The sequence below is a fragment of the Cariama cristata genome, unplaced genomic scaffold (assembly GCF_000690535.1).
Source record: "Cariama cristata isolate BGI_N322 unplaced genomic scaffold, ASM69053v1 scaffold10825, whole genome shotgun sequence".
Taxonomy (NCBI): domain Eukaryota; kingdom Metazoa; phylum Chordata; class Aves; order Cariamiformes; family Cariamidae; genus Cariama; species Cariama cristata.
In genome coordinates this window covers 16,579-31,996 of record NW_009619249.1, presented here as the reverse complement: position 1 = coordinate 31,996, position 15,418 = coordinate 16,579, and the positions used below count along the sequence as shown (strand labels likewise).

At 50.6% G+C, this 15,418-nt stretch overlaps 1 protein-coding gene across 1 annotated transcript in view; it reads left to right on the top strand.

The window, feature by feature from the left end:
* The first annotated feature begins 369 nt into the window (after window positions 1-369).
* The window catches only part of LOC104162440 (disabled homolog 2-interacting protein-like), a 30,247-nt gene continuing 15,198 nt past the window's right edge, over window positions 370-15,418 (top strand). The window contains exons 1-3 of the mRNA XM_009701159.1: window positions 370-519; window positions 7,732-7,830; window positions 10,047-10,601. Of these exons, the coding sequence (XP_009699461.1) occupies window positions 376-519; window positions 7,732-7,830; window positions 10,047-10,601 (798 nt within the window). The 5' untranslated portion in view covers window positions 370-375. The remainder of the gene's footprint in view (window positions 520-7,731; window positions 7,831-10,046; window positions 10,602-15,418) is intronic.

Here is a 15,418-nt window from a genome sequence, read left to right as displayed (position 1 = left end):
GGGCCAGCCAGCCTCCCTGGTCTGCTCCTGCTGCAACGCACCCGGGAGGTCTCACCCAGCAGCGTGGTGGCCGTTTAAAGACCTGATCGGCTGTGCAGAGACCCCCAGTCTACAAACCTCTGCTAATGTAGTCCTGACTGCATCAAAGTTTGGAAAAAAATGTTTTTACTGAACGTACGGCATGTAATGGAACCTCCTCACTGAATTATAAATGGGACAATGTAGCAGTCCTTGCTATTCTGGGCCCTCGGCTATCTCATGGCAAAAAATTCCCAGGAATATTCTGCAGTTGTTGCTAACAGATGGACTAAATAATTTCTCTGGGAAGGAAAGCATCCACTGATATCCTTACATTTTTCCTCTAGATCCCATCTAATGCCGAGGCTGAAAGAATCGCGCTCCCACGAGTCTTTGCTCAGTCCCAGTAGTGCTGTTGAGGCTCTGGATCTCAGCATGGAGGAAGAAGTGGTCATCAAGCCAGTCCACAGTAGCATCCTGGGACAAGACTATTGCTTTGAGGTAAGGAGCCGTTCTCTCCGTCCCGGGGGCCGTTCCTGCCATGTGGTGGGGCTGACTGGGGAGCCAGGTGTGGGTTTGCGTCTTGGGCTCTCGCTGTTATGAAACATTTCTGCTCTGAATTGCTACACAGAGACCATTTCAGAGGCAGAAAATTATTCCCGTCTTCCCAAGGAGGATCATATCCACAAAATCAGAGCAATGAGCTCTTTGCCTTGTAACCGTTGTCGCAGCAGAGCTTGCTGGTGGCACAGGTGCTGAACTACTTAAGGCTGTGTATTAGCAGAACATAAGTTTGTAGTTTATGTTCATACAGATGTCAGAAAGTGCTAATCCCTACTGAAGTGTTCACAAAGGCATTACACATGGTCACAAAGATAGCCTGCTGTTGTCAGTGGGAGCGTTGAGGACTTTGTCTAGAAAACTGAAGCTTCACTTGTTTGGGTAAATAGAAAAATCTGTGAGTGTTTCAATTTCTTTGACATCTGTTATGGCATGTGGTTAGGTCTATACTAGCGGGAGGTAGTAGGACACATACAAACCAGTCTGTAGTTGGATAATTCGGTGTAGTATGTCTTGGGAATCATTTGTCCTGCATCATGGATGGCAGAGTATTACTGCTTGTGGCAGTGGCTGGATATAGAACTGGGAAATGGTTTTCTTACAGTAATAAGGTGGTCAATACTTGTGTTTCTGTGGAGAGAGGGTAACTTGTTTGTACTTGGCCATAGAAGAGCAGATAGACGGTACATCCATTCTTGAGTTGCAGTGCAGGGGGTGATGGGACTGCAGGCTTTCCTTGGATGGGTCCCGGTAGGTGACGACAGCTTTGTCAGTGTCCAAGAGGAGTCAGACTGGAGAGATAAAGATTCTTCTTGACTGAAATTAGCACGCTTTGAAAGAAATGAGTTGAAAGATCCGTTTCTTAAAATACCAGCAGGTAACACAAACAGTCTTACAAAAAATAGCCCCAAACAAGCTCTGAAGTGGGCCGAGATACAGATTTTCCAGTGCTGTTCATTCTCTGTAGAATTGAGCAAGTGCAGCAGGTCAGGAGGAGAACAGTTTTGTAAATTATATGGCCTCTATTACATTCCACTCAAGAAAGATAAAATGAAGCTAGATGGAAAATAGATGTGACATCCATAATATGAGTTGTTTACCAATTCTGTTCAGCGCACAAGAGCAGAGGAAGGGATGTGAACAGTACTTGTAGAAAGTTGACTGAGAGGGAAATTACACAAGTCATGCACTTGTAAGGAGGAAAAAAAATTTATTTTTAAGTGAGTTGGATAAAAAAGAGTCATACAGAACAAAAGAACATGTTCATTGCTGTTCTGCCAATCCTGCCAAGGGAAGGAAGAATATCAGAAAACAAAAGGGACATTGATTTGTAGCTGATGGTTACTCATCAACAAGCTCCAGCGGGAAGGACTGAGGTGAGAGCTAAATGGCATATTGTGTTAATGCGTTGGTCTTGTATCTCCTGAGAGCCTCTTTCAAATTCGTAGTGAGGTCAGCGCTGAAATGAGTTTGCAGATCTCCCGAGATCCCTGGTGGGGAGCAGGCTGTTGGCCATGCACGTCGGTACAGCTGATGGAAGCAAAGGGTTGGCGTTGCCTTTGGGCGGTGCAGGGACGAGCCGGGACCGTGCCTCGCACCCGGGCAGAGGAGCAGCGTGTGCTGGGACGGGCTGGGCGGCTGCTGCTGGCCCGTCTGGACCCCCGCCTGCGTTGGCACAGACAACTTTATCGCGTGGTTCTCCATGTCAGGCAATGGTGAAAGCTGAGCGACAAAACCACACAAGCATCTTCTCCTCCTCAGTGCCTGAGCGTTGCCTTCAGTTGTCCTTACGTCCCGAGGGTCCCGTCTGTCGCCTGTGATCCTGAGTCCTTCAGCGTTGCCTTACCTGAAGGCAGAGGTGAGACTTGGCAAAGGCGGCTGCCACCCTTTAGTGGAAGCTCGGCAAAGAGGGGTGAAATCTGTGGTGGTTCCGGTGGCCTGGAAGGGGGAAAGCTCTGCCTGAGATCTGCCTGAGGCTGAAAGGAGAAACTGAAGCTGATGGCCAAGAGCCGTCACACGGCTGTGTGGGGGAACACTGAAGAGCGAGAAGCTCGGCTGATGTCCTGGGAAAGGAGCCCTGAGCAAGAAGTGCCAAGTGAGAAGGGCCTGCCAGAGTCACGGGGACGAGGGGAACCAAGGTGTTTTCTGCAGAGCGGCTTGGGAAGGTGCTGCCGGTTGGTAATGGTGCCTTGTCCCTGCACTTTGAGGCTCTTGTGGGTCTGTTCTCTAGGGAGATCTTTCAGGAACGGCCAAGTTTGCCGTCTCAAATTGAGAAGCAGAGTGTTGCTGCTGTTGGGCAGTGCCGGCCGTACGCAGTTCTTGGCTACCTTCCCCTTGAGCTGGGGTGGTTGGGCAGGGGGCAGTGCCTAGGGAGCTGTGCCCATCGCCGGCTGGCTGACGGTCGGTTCTCACTTGTGCGAGGTTCGGCGTGCCGCAGGCCCTCCTCCCCTGAGCTGCAGCAGCAGCCCCACAGCTCGGAGGACAAGACGGCAGGATTTGACGTGGCTGCAGATGGAGGCGCGCTGGAGAGGGCAGGTTCAGAGAGGGAACTGGCAGCGCACCCAAACAGAGACAAAAGCGAGAGGTGCCAAAGCTATCTGCAGTGGAAAAAAACCAAGTGGCTCGTTGGGAGGCAGCTGGCTGTATGAAGGTACAGTGCAATTGTTTCTCTCCTTTAGCTCGACTGACCTGCATTAAGACGTGCCGAAGCCGACTGCTCAGCTCTGCTCCCCCTCAGCTGGGCTCTGCCAGGGGTAAGGAGAGTCAGCAGTAATGCAGTGCTTTTTCAAATGCTGCATTTGGCTTTTTCTGCTTATTTAGGTCTATGAAACTTGCTTTTTTCTGACTTGCTGAGTACTTGGCAGTCGGTATTTACTTGTTTTTCTTCATTGATTTTTTTTAAAAAAGTTACTCAACATCATCTGCTTTCTCCTTATAAGACTTGCCAGTCAGCATAATCATCTAGTGCCACTGCGTATGCTGCGTGTGCTAGATGTACAGTGAGCATCTTAGTCCAGTAAAGGAGATGCAGGGTCCGGACTTCCGGAGCCCGTTCCTGGCTCTGCTCTTTGTGGGGTCCTGGTGACTTGGGCCAGGCAGGGGAGTTAGGACTGAAGGGCTCTGTTACTGTCTTGGCAGACCAAATCATAGAATAGAATCAGAATGGTTGAGGTTGGAAAGGACCTTTAAGATCATTGAGTCCAACCATAAACCTAGCATGGCCAAGTCCACCACCAAACCATGTCCCTCAGCACCACGTCTACATAACTTTTAAATACCTCCAGGGATGGCGACTCCACTGCTTCCCTGGGCAGCCTGTTCCAGTGCCTGACAACCCTTTCAGTGAAGAAATTCTTCCCAATATCCAATCTAAACCTCCCCTGGCGCAACTTGAGGCCTTTTCCCCTTGTCCTGTTGCACAGCTGATGTCTGGGCTGTCGCAGGACATAGCTGGGGGATGCGGAGCGGGAGAAAGAAGATCTGTAGTTGCTGCAGTACAGCTGAAACTGCCTCCTCATCCTGGCCTTGGCTGAGCAAGGGACAATTTAGTGGAGCTAAATTTGGCTCCACTAAATTTAGTCCAGCTGTGCAAATGTTTGCCGTTGCTGGCATGGCCCTTCAGATGCCCTGAGCAGCCGTCACGGGTCTGCGGGGCTGGCCCAGGCAGCGCTGGTTTGCCCTTCTGCACTTGGTTATGGTGGCATTTCCCGGGTCGAGCCTTAACTTTTCCTCATAAAATCTTTTGAACACTTTGAGTAAAGCAGCTTCAGTAACTCAGTTATCGTCCTCTGTTGTTACTCCAGTGGCATTCCTTCAAGTGTACTTTGAGGAACCCATGCTGTACCTAAGACATTCTTAAAATGACAAGATTTTATCTGACTTAAGAGATCACCCATCCAAGGACTGTGGATCATGAATATGAATAAGTAGCATTTTAGAAATTAATGTGTTTTATTAATTGAGTTTACCCTGTACATTAATAGTGTTCTAGCATATCGAAAATCTTACCAGAATACTCTCTTTATCAAGAAAATTAGTATCTCATGAAGATCATTAATGCCATATGATGTTAGGTCAGAGCTCAAAACTGGAATGTTATTCCAGATCTGGGGGAAATTACATTTTTGGTCACACATGGTAGATTTGACCTTCAACTCCCATCAGATCAGGAGGGCTTCATATCTGACACATGAGGATTTTCCCCTTCTCTCACTTAAGTATGACAGTTACAGGTTTTTTAGGTTTTGAGTGATTAGTTAATTGGTAATTATTTTGGAATTGAATCATAAATTTTACGATGATAACTGAATGATAATATGTTGACTTAAGTGTGGCAAGAAAATATATTAGATATTCAACTAACAGATAGCTGGTGAAAAACTGACATTTGATGAACAGATTCAATAGAAGCACAGCTAAATTGCATACTTATTTACTTGGATATGAATCCTCTAGGCAGCTGTGGGATCCATGTGTGTAACCCAGGAAAACTTGTCTTTAAGAGACCATCTTTCAACAGCAATCAAAGAAGTCATAATTCTCTTTTATGGAAGAACTTCAAAGTTTCCTACCAAATTCTCTGGACCTAAGAACATTATTTTCAAATGCATTTGTGCAGCAAACTCCCATCAAAACAAAAGAGCTAACAAAAAGCTCGGTGAGAAGTGGCCTTTGAGGCAATGGACTAATGGTATAGTTTACTGAAAGGTGTGTTTGACCTGTTCCACCTCTATTAACTGATTTCTAAGCAATCGATAGAGACTGAATGTTGTGGACCTCAGTCAGGATGTCAGGGGAGGGTTTTTCCCAGTGGGGTGCAGAAGCCCGGCCGTAACACCTGCAGGGCAGAGTCGGGACTTTGATGTCTTGGGCTTGAACATGGATGATTTGGAGTCTTTTGCAGCTGAATTAGATGGGCCAAATAAGACAGGGCTCAGGTTCTGAATTGTTAGGTGCTTGCCTGAAGAACAGTTTTGAAGCCTTAGAAATTCGCATTGATCGAGCAACTAGGGAGGTGTCTGAAGCGATGCTCATTTGCTGTGCATCTTCCGTGTAACTCCAGTGTAAGTTCTGTTCTTAAAAACTGTTGCGGAGTGGTACTGCTGGGGTCTTTGTGTTAGTGCTTGCAGTGCTAAGACAGTTCAGCAGCATGTCAGCAGTAATGCAGCTGTGCATTGCTTCTCTGTGGGTGTCATTAGCAGTCAGGTGTATGGCCACGCTCGGCTGGAATGCTGTTGGAGGAACTCTTACTGAGGAAAGGATCAAGATGCAAAACTGCCATACCCTCTGGCAGAGCGAGGCGTAGGGATCACACCCTGCGGACACCGTCCTGCGAGCAGTACGTCTCTTGTACCACCAGAAGTCTGTTCGTGAAGGTTCAGGCGTGGAGGTTCACATGAGCATCTGCAGCAGCAAACAGGAGATGAAGCAGGCTAGATTTGCAACTGGGAAACTTTGAAGAAGCTGGAAATACACTGAAGCGTGAAAGGATGCTGAAAGGATCATGCTACTGTGCCTACTAATGTGTAGCCGTCTTTTCTTGGAAATAGAAGATAACTTGTGCTCAGAAGAATATATAGTTTTACAGGGCAGAGGATAAAAGCATGTAAGGACAGGGACGAGTGTCTCTCTGAAGGAGAGAGCTTCTGAGATACCTAGGGTTGGAAGATTTCTTGCATTTGCTGTGTAAAGACGGGATAGGCCTCTTCTCATTTTGCCCTGTTAGACGGTGTCTGTGTTCAAAGGAAGGGATGTGTTCAGCCCATCACTGAGGTTAGCTAATGACAAATCTTAGCAAGTGCCAGCTCTGCTGTTAGAACAGGTTAGGCTTCTGGGAGATACATGAAATTAAAGGAGATTGTGTCTCCCAGAAGCAGATAACCGAGTGTGCAGTGTGTAAACACAAACACTGTGAGATAATAAAGTACTCAGAAATAATTCTGCAGCTTGAGACTGGTGGAAGCGAGGCTCAGAGGGGAGTTATTTAAAGTACTGGTCAGGTCCATTTGGCCTGCCAGCAGCAGACACGTACATGAGGAGTGTCCCTGGGCATCACCAAAAGCAGCGAATACAAAGAAGGGCAGAGCAGCCGGCGGAGGGCTCTGTGGGCAGTGCAGGGTCCTGGTACCAGGGCGATGGGCTGTCTGCTTGCCAGCGTGACCTGGAGGTGATAGTGGCTTGAGGGATGCGTGTATGTGAGCGGATGCAGAGAGCTATTGACCTTCTGGACCTTGGCTCAGTGATTGATGCCAAGGAGGCTTGGTGTGGTGGATAGGAAGAAAGGTTTGGTGCCTGTCATCCTGGGGCTGCCGGGCAGTGGGTGCTTGAGGAGGCTCTCGACAGGGTTGAGTTTCCACGTGGGAGCAGGGATGTGATAAGGAATGAGGGGCATTTGCACCACTGGAAATGTCACTGCTGGGAGCGTGCTGCTTCAGAACCTGGCGATGAAATCCCAGTGGCCAAAGTCACGCAAATACTGCGGGAAGATCCCTTGGAGTGATCCTGGAAGCACGAGAGGAGGGCTCAGCAGCACTCACCGGCCCTCGCTAGCTCCGGGAGCCCCAGCCTGGTTCTCCCCAGCTGGGGACGAGGTGCTGTGAGCCGCGGGCCGGGCCGTCAGCTGCTGCTCGTCCTGCTGCCCGGAGTGGGGTGTATGTACTTGTCCCGATATGCTTCACAGAATGGACTTCAGAAGCAGCAGGACATGAAGTGGGGAGGTAGGAAACCAGCCCTTCTGAGCCTGATGTTTTGCTGAAAGCAAGGAATGGGTTGTTACTATCACAAGCTTTGGACTGAATCCGGAGGAATGCCAAGTAGTTGCAGTTTTATCTTTAGTTCATGTAAGGATTTGCACTCTCTCAGTTGTGGAACTTGGGGGTTTAAAGCATTGCATGCATGGGGCCCATTATCTAGTGTTTTCTGGTGTGGAAGAGGAGAAGTAATTGGAATTTGCTTCCATGATTATTTCTGTGACATACAGAGTTGCCCTGTTTTTCCACTAGCCTTAGGGGCTGTTGCTTCATGCTTGGGTAAAGCTGTTTACTTTAAAAAAAAAAAAAAAATCCACTAGCATCTTTCCTAACTTCCCCTCTCCCCCCAAATCACAGTCTGCAGTGTGCTGGTCAAGACATAATCCTGTTCCTTTCCCTGTAGGTGACGACTTCATCAGGAAGTAAGTGCTTCTCGTGTCGTTCTGCAGCAGAGCGAGATAAATGGATGGAAAACCTGCGGCGTGCCGTGCACCCAAATAAGGTAGTGGCTTTGAGGAATTGCCTCTGTTATAGTTCAGTTCCTCGTTATTACATTCTATAGCCCACTGCATAGTAGCAGCAGGGGATGTATTGTCGTTTTAGTGACTAAGTGTAACTGTGGGTCAGCCTTTTTTCATATTGCTTTCTTCCACAATTATATTTACAGGCAAGTGCCAATTATTTCTTCCCCTCTTTTCTCAGCACATGCTGCTTTGGCTGTTGCTAAGAGTTGATCAGACCTGAAGAATCTTCAGTCTTGCTCTGTTACTGATGATACTTGCCACTTAGCTAGGACTTTTCACCTCCCAGAAGCGCTGGGACAGATGTCAGGTAGCTGCCAGCAAAGTTACAAGACTGAGTAGTCTAAAGAGTTCACATGTCACACTTGGTGGCTCTGGTAGTACTTGCAGTGTCTGCTTTAGTGACGGAGAAACTCAGATGCCCATCGCAGCGAGTTCTCTGAGGCGACAGTGGGATGTAGCTTTCCCTCCTCCAGCCTCTTGAGGTGGCAAAGTCATCCCCTCTGGGATGTACAGAAACAAATCCTTCCCTTGACTGGAACACGGGGACACCCTATATGCGGTTTTGTGGCCCACTAAGACTGTGTACATTCTAAAATAAAATCTACAGCTGCTTCTCCCTCTCTGCAATGGAGTTGGCTAACAGAGGTTGATCAGGACTAATCAGCTGCAGGATTTCACAACTGATGAGCTCAATCAGCAAGTCTTTTTCTACTGATCAGAGAAGACACAAATGGTGGAGTCCTGTGAATTCATTCTTTGCATTGGAGTCCCATAACTGAGCATACAAGTCAGGCCCAGGCCTGGCGGATTGCTGAAGGAGCCCTCTGTGCTGGAGTTTGTTGTTTCCAGCGCAGTGCCAAATGTCAGTCTAAAAGATTTCCTTCAATACCAGAGCAGGACCAGCGGAGGGGAGGGGTGGACTTCTGCCTCTCGCAGCGTGTACCTGTACGGGGAGTTCAGTGAGTCCGGTGCTTTCCGAGTGCAGCAGCCTGGTAGTGATGATCTGGAAGAACTGTGTGAGGTTTGCGTGGTCACGCTTACCATCAGAGAAGTCCCGGAATGTGAGTTGGGGCTGGGCACGTCACTATGGCTTTGAGATGCAGCGTTCAGTGGAAATTCATTTGGAAGTGTGCCCTCATCTCAAAACGTGCCATTAACTGAGGGCTGACTTTCCGTCTTTTGATTGAGTTCATAGACAATAAACTCTCAGTGTCTGACTTGATCTTTCTGTCAGAAATTCAGTGTTCTTGTATAGTTCCTGCGTGTGCTTCCTGAACCGACAGTACCCCATTGTGGACTTCCAGCAGCAATGTGCCTGCCCAGGCTCCTAGGCTGAGCAGAGCAAGCCGCGGTTGCTGTTTCAGTGAGGGGTTTCCAAACCAAACAGGTTACTGTCGGTTCAGCTGCGAGTGCTTTATCTTGCAAGTCACTCCTGCAACAAATGCCCCTGGATGTTCTTCCAGGATGAGGTCAGCGTCACTGGGGAGCTCTTAAAGATCCACAGTATCCTTTGTTCCTTTATTTTTTAAAAGATATCCAAGCCAAGTTTCTCTTTCTGAATTCTAGTGATTCTCCTGTGGAGCTCACTCTTGTCTCCCGTAATTCCTCTCCATGTTTTAGTTGGCTGCTCTGGACTTCGTCCCTAAAATATCGTGAGGTTTTGTAAATGCTTCTTTCCCTGCCAGAGGCGATTGCATTCCAGCCATGGATGAGGTGATCCCTGGGTATGCGTTCAGATCCCTTTATTGTTGCTCTGTTACAGTAAAGAAAATGTACTCCAGTGCTGCTGTAAAGCAGCTGTACTAAAAAGGGAGATGATTGTGCGGTACCTGTAACATAGCTTCTGTTTTGCAAAAGCCATTAAGGATGGGTAAGGTTCTTTCGTTTTTTTCTGCGGCCTTCTTGGCGGTGAATGGGAAATGGTACATTTATGATTTGGAGGGGTTTTATCTTCCTTGTTCCTTATATTAATTGGCACCAGCAGACATGGAGAGCATGGTGATATTTGGAAAATTAACATAAGTAGTGTTATTATGCAAATTCCTGAGAACCAGTATTTCCTTAAAATAAAATGTAATTAAGCCTCTGCTCATTTAACACATCCGAAATAATTAACTCATATCTCCAAGTTTTGTTGTGCTTGGCTTTGTGGAGTTTTTTTATTGACCTTTTTTTCATTGCATCTTTTTTTCAGGACAACAGCAGAAGAGTAGAGAATATGTTAAAGTTATGGATTATTGAAGCCAAGGACCTGCCAGCTAAGAAAAAGTACTTGTGTGAATTATGCCTGGATGACGTTCTTTATGCACGAACTACCTGTAAATTGAAAACTGATAATGTATTTTGGGGGGAGCACTTTGAATTTAATAACCTCCCATCACTCAAAAACATTACGGTGCACTTATACAAAGAGACTGACAAGAAGAAAAAGAAGGACAAGACCAATTTCATTGGGCAAGTGAACATCCCTGTCAGCTCTGTCACGGGCCGGCAGTTTGTAGAGAAATGGTACCCGGTGGTCAGCCCCAACCCTGGTAAGGGCAAGTCCCCGGGGCCCATGATCCGCATCAAGTCACGCTACCAGAGTATGAGCATTCTTCCCATGGAGATGTACAAAGAGTTTGCCGAGTACATCACTAACAATTACATGGTGCTGTGCTCGGTGCTGGAGCCCTCGCTGAGCGTGAAGAACAAAGAGGAGATGGCGTCTGCGCTGGTGCACATCCTGCAGAGTACAGGCAAGGCCAAGGTAAGACCCTTCGCCATCCGTGCCATCCCACCAGAGACCATCAGGAGCAGACTCCTGTGTTGGGTTTTGGAAATCACCACATCAGTTGGGCTTCAGGCCATCATTAATACACTCTAATTTTGCTTTTAATTACAAACAAGTTGGTAGCATGTGCGGTGCAAATTGCTTAATTAAGAACTTCAGTGGGACCACAAGATACCAACCGAGTCATTTTTCGCTCCTTCTGGAGGCTCAGGGGCCAGGCTCTTACCTTTATACGCAGACAGCAACGTGAAAGTAAGCAAGAAGGCAGTTTTTGGGGATGAAGTGTAAGCAACACTGGCTTAAGCTAAGCAGCCCATGTGTGCTGGGTGTTCCTGTGGGACCCCAGCAGGTTCCCCGCTCCGCTCCCTCCCTGTGACCGTGCTGCTGCACTGAGCACCCAGCACAGCGGGAGCTGAGCGGGAGTGAACGGCCTCTTCAGAATTTGAGAGCAAAATCCGCTGCGGGCACGCGTGTCTCTGAACCAGCTCTCAGCCTTCAGGGTCTGTCCTGATGCTTTTGGAAGGGAGAGGGCGGGGGCAGCAGTGCAGGAAGGCGCAGGGGTCCTGGGGTGCTCCCAGGGCAGTGCACGTTGCGGGGCTGATGCCAACCAAGTTGCGAGTGGTGGAAGTTCAGTCTTTGTGGTCCACTTTGTCCAAACGTCCTTCATGGTCGGGAATCCCTCGCCAGGTCTGGGGAAGAAGCAGGGCAGGAGGAGACAGAGAGTGGGATTTACTCCTGGTTGTGATCTGGGACTGTACAGGCGGGGTGGGCAGAGCTGGAAACCCCCTTACTGGAGAGCACAGGCGAGCGCTGAGGTCCCCGGCACGTGGGGCATGGAGTCGCGTGACCCGTCTGCTGCAGAGCATCCTTCGTCCCCAGCCGTGGTGGGCAGAGCCAGGGTCAGGACTGCAGGAGTTAAAGCATCAGCGTCTTTCTCTGTTAACATCTCCCTGATCTCTGCAGGGGGGAGCTGGGGAAGAGCAAGATTTCCAAAGCTTTTGCAGTGCTGAGCAGGCGTGAGCTCCTCACCTGAGGGGGTGTCGCAAGGCTCTGCTTCCTCCGCAGCTGCCACTGCTGCCTGGGACCGTGGCAGGGTTCGTGGATTAGATTTAGTTACCATCTGTTGGACAGAGAAGTGGCTTGGCCTCCTGATCTAGTTCAAGGCAGGCAAAGCTCACTGAGAGGATTGCGAGGCCGTGGGCCTGCTATTGCAGAGGCAGAGAAAATAGCTCAGTTAAAGCCTCCTGGATCCCAGGCAGCAGTGCCAGACCCCAGGAGCTCAAGGACAGACCACGGTCCTGGTCCCTTTGGCTGCGTTGCCCTCAGAGGCGACCGAAGTGGCTTGTGATTCACGGCGTGTGAAATAACGCTCTGTGGTTGCACAAGGAGGGCATGACGGGCGTCCCTCGCCTCGCGCCTTGTGCCAGGGCTTCGGCACCTTCAGCTCGTGGTTTCTGGGCTCAGCCTTGCCTTCGGCTGGAACCGCTCCTCCCCGCGCTCCCCTTCGCTGCCGCTCTGGCGGCACTAGTGCCAGGGCTCTTGCTGGAATAACACTGCCGTGAAGGACCCTGTCTGTGGCTTACGGGGTTCTGGTGCAAAAGGCTTCAAGTGTCACCCCAGTCTCAGTCACCATGGATCATGTGCGGGCATGGCTGAGAGCTGCTGTCACTGCTCCTGCCTTTTTCCTCTTCTCGTCGGTACTGGGGAGGCTCCAGAGAGTGCAAGTGTGTTTCTAGACATGTGTCTGCATCAGTGCTTGAGCTCCCAGAGGCTCTACACGGGGGACACAGCAAACAGTAAACAGACTTGATGAATTTCCCTCTAAAATGGAGCTTCTGCTTTCCCTGCCTGTCATCTGCCATCAGCATTAGCGCAGGGTTTAGGGAGCTGTCGGAGCAACAGGAGTTACTGGAGCATGGGAACTGGGTGGGGCATCCTTGGTAGACAAGCAGAGAACGGGAAAAGCAGGAGTAAAGTAAAAAAACAATGAATGGGGGACGAGAACACCCCCTCGCCCCTGCCTGTGTGACATGGGTGCCCCCCACCACCACTCAGGAAAGCTGCCCTGAGCACCATGGCCCGACGAGGGGACACAGCCCCAGGAGACCGGCAGGCTGGTGCCCGGTCGGCACGGGGAGGCTGTGCCGGTGGTGTGGTCCCTGCCCTCTGCCAGGCAGCCCCTCTCGGCCCGCTCCATGGAGAAGGACCAGACAGGATGAGTCCAGGTGCTTAAAGGAATCTGATTGCCAGGCTGCTTGCTCTCCCCCTCCCTGGGCATCGCCTGGCTGGCCCTTCCGCAGGGCTCTGAGCATCTCCCTGGAGCTTCTACACGGAAACAACAGCCTCTCTCTTTTTCTTCCCAACTAGTCTGCAGGAGAAACCGTTTGTTTCATTTTTCTTGTGTTGGTAGGTAAGGTGGCTCTGTATGTGTTTGTGTACGTGGGGGAAGGCACGCGGCTGCAGGCAGGTCTGGCTCTGAAGTGTGTCTTTTTTTGTGCTGAGGGCACCGTTCCCTCGGCCCAGGCTGAGCCAGCACCAAACACCAGCTCGTTCAGAGGCGACGCCGGGCAGGAAGGTGAAACACCCACGGCCCGTGTGTCGTAGGGCACAGTGGGTTTTGAAATGGAGTGTGGAGCCGGGGAGGAGGAGAACAGATCTCCGTGGGCCGGGAGCCCAGCGGGCGGGGATGATGCCAGGGGAGCCGGCGTGGTGCTGGGTGAGGCTTGCGGCTGTAGAAAGTGGGGTGGGGTCCCAGCCTCCGCTGGGTGAGGACCTCAGCCCAGTGCAGCCGCAGTCAGCACCCTGCTCCCCGGCACTGGGAGCGGGGCAGTGACCCCCTCCTCCAGGCCCCTCTCCTCCTGTGACCTTCTGAAGCCGGGCCGGGCTGGAGGGGGCTCCCTGTCCTTGGGCCTTGCCAAGAGCCTTTCCAATGACCTCTTCAGAGCCCTCCCCTGCCCTGAAGAGTGCAGACGTGGCAATCAGCAAGCACTAATTTATTTTGCTGATAAAAGGGTTTTTGTGGATCTTGGCTGCTGTAGCTGATGCTAAAGCAGCAAGCAATTACAGTTGGACTGAGAAACAAGTGTCCGGTAGATTATCTACGAAGACTCGTTAGCAGCTAATTGCTCTTGCACTGTTTCAGGCCCTGTTTTCCTGTAGCGATTTGCTGTAAATATGGTGTAATCCCTTAATGAGGCACGGCCGATTGGGTACACGCGTCCACCCAGAGCCACGCTGCAGGAGTTCCCGTGCAGGAGAGGTGTGATGTGGTGCTGCGCGGATGATGCCGTGTGTGCCAGCCGCAGCCAGGCCCCCGGCAGCCCCGCAGACGGCAGAAGAGCGATCCTTACCCACAGACACCCCGCTTCGCTCCTTTGCAGTATTGCAAATATGACACCCCACCAGCCAGGTGTCGTTACCTGAAGCTGCTAAAACCCAGAGGCGCTGCCCGAGTCCCTGCTGCCGGAGAGGCAGAGCACGTAGAGCTGTAGCTGAATTTTCTCCGTAAATGCCTGCTTCTTCCTGGGCTTTATAGCCGTATCACAATAGATTAAAAGGTGGAGAATGAAAGGAGAGAGTCCTCTCTGGAGTTGAAGTCCATGCTTCTTTTGATCTCTGTTTGGGAAAGGGACGAGCTTCATCCCTGCAGTGCTGCGCATCAGGGCGCGCCTGGAAACCCCTGAGCAGCCGCCAAGGCAAATAGGTGAGGAAGAGGGGGGAAAGCGTTTGAGGAAGCTGAGAGGGCGGAGAGGCTGGCTGTGGGACCTGCCCCAGCCCGCTGGAAAGTCGGGCAGACAGCCGGCACGCAGTCACTCTCTCCGTGCAATCGGTCGTTCGGTGTCTCTTACGGCAGGTGGGGGCTGGACGAGGCATCGCTGTGCTGTAAGAGGGACGTGGGCTCATGGCATCTGTCCTTGACTTGTTACGTGCTTCCATCTTCCCAGTGAGAGCACTGATAAAATGTTACCTGTCAGGGTATGGAGAGATGCCTAACTATTTCCATGTGTTTTGCAACCCACAGATGAAAGACACAAAGTCATAATTAAAAGTATTTCTGTTGCCATGCTTGGTGTTACTGGGAGTGCTCACCCCTGCCGTTAGCGTGGCTCGGTGTGGCCCCTGTGATGTGGTTATGGACAGGCAGGCTGCGTCCTTCCCAAAGCGAGACCAATTGTGACTTTCGATGCTTTCAGAATATTTCCCATGCTTAGATTTTTTTTAAGACCTGTCTTACAGCTTTTGGAGCTCAATTCATGACCATGAATGTATTACAAAAACTCTCTTGTCCGAATGGTTGGTAGATCAAACCCAGCATTAGGCAAAGCTCTAACTAACCAGCTGCTCACTTGAAATAAATATTTACTGTGTTTTGAATGTAGTGAAGAATAAACACATGTCCCTGTTTGTTTATGATGCGAGGATTTGCCTCAGCTAAACAGATGTGTTTACTCCCCCCGTGCAAGCCTGCTGGAAACGCCCCCCGTTCCCCCCTCGGCGGTGCGGGGGGTTTGGGCAGAGCCCCCCGGGCAGTACCAGATGAAGTGCAGGACCTGCAGATACCGTGCAGGGCTGCCTAAAAGTGACTGCTCGGCTCGGCTCGGGGACCTGGAAATGAGCGGCACGGCCCGGGAAGCTGCTGGGCTTGGAGGCTGGTGGTACCGGGGCTTGGTTGGTCCCTTCGGGGAGCACCGCTCCCTCATCCGCCCGGGGAAGGCTGCGGGCGCAGGGAAGCGGGGATGCTGCACACCTTCAGCTGTAGATGAGGCTGGCAGCAGCCATATTATTTCCCCTGC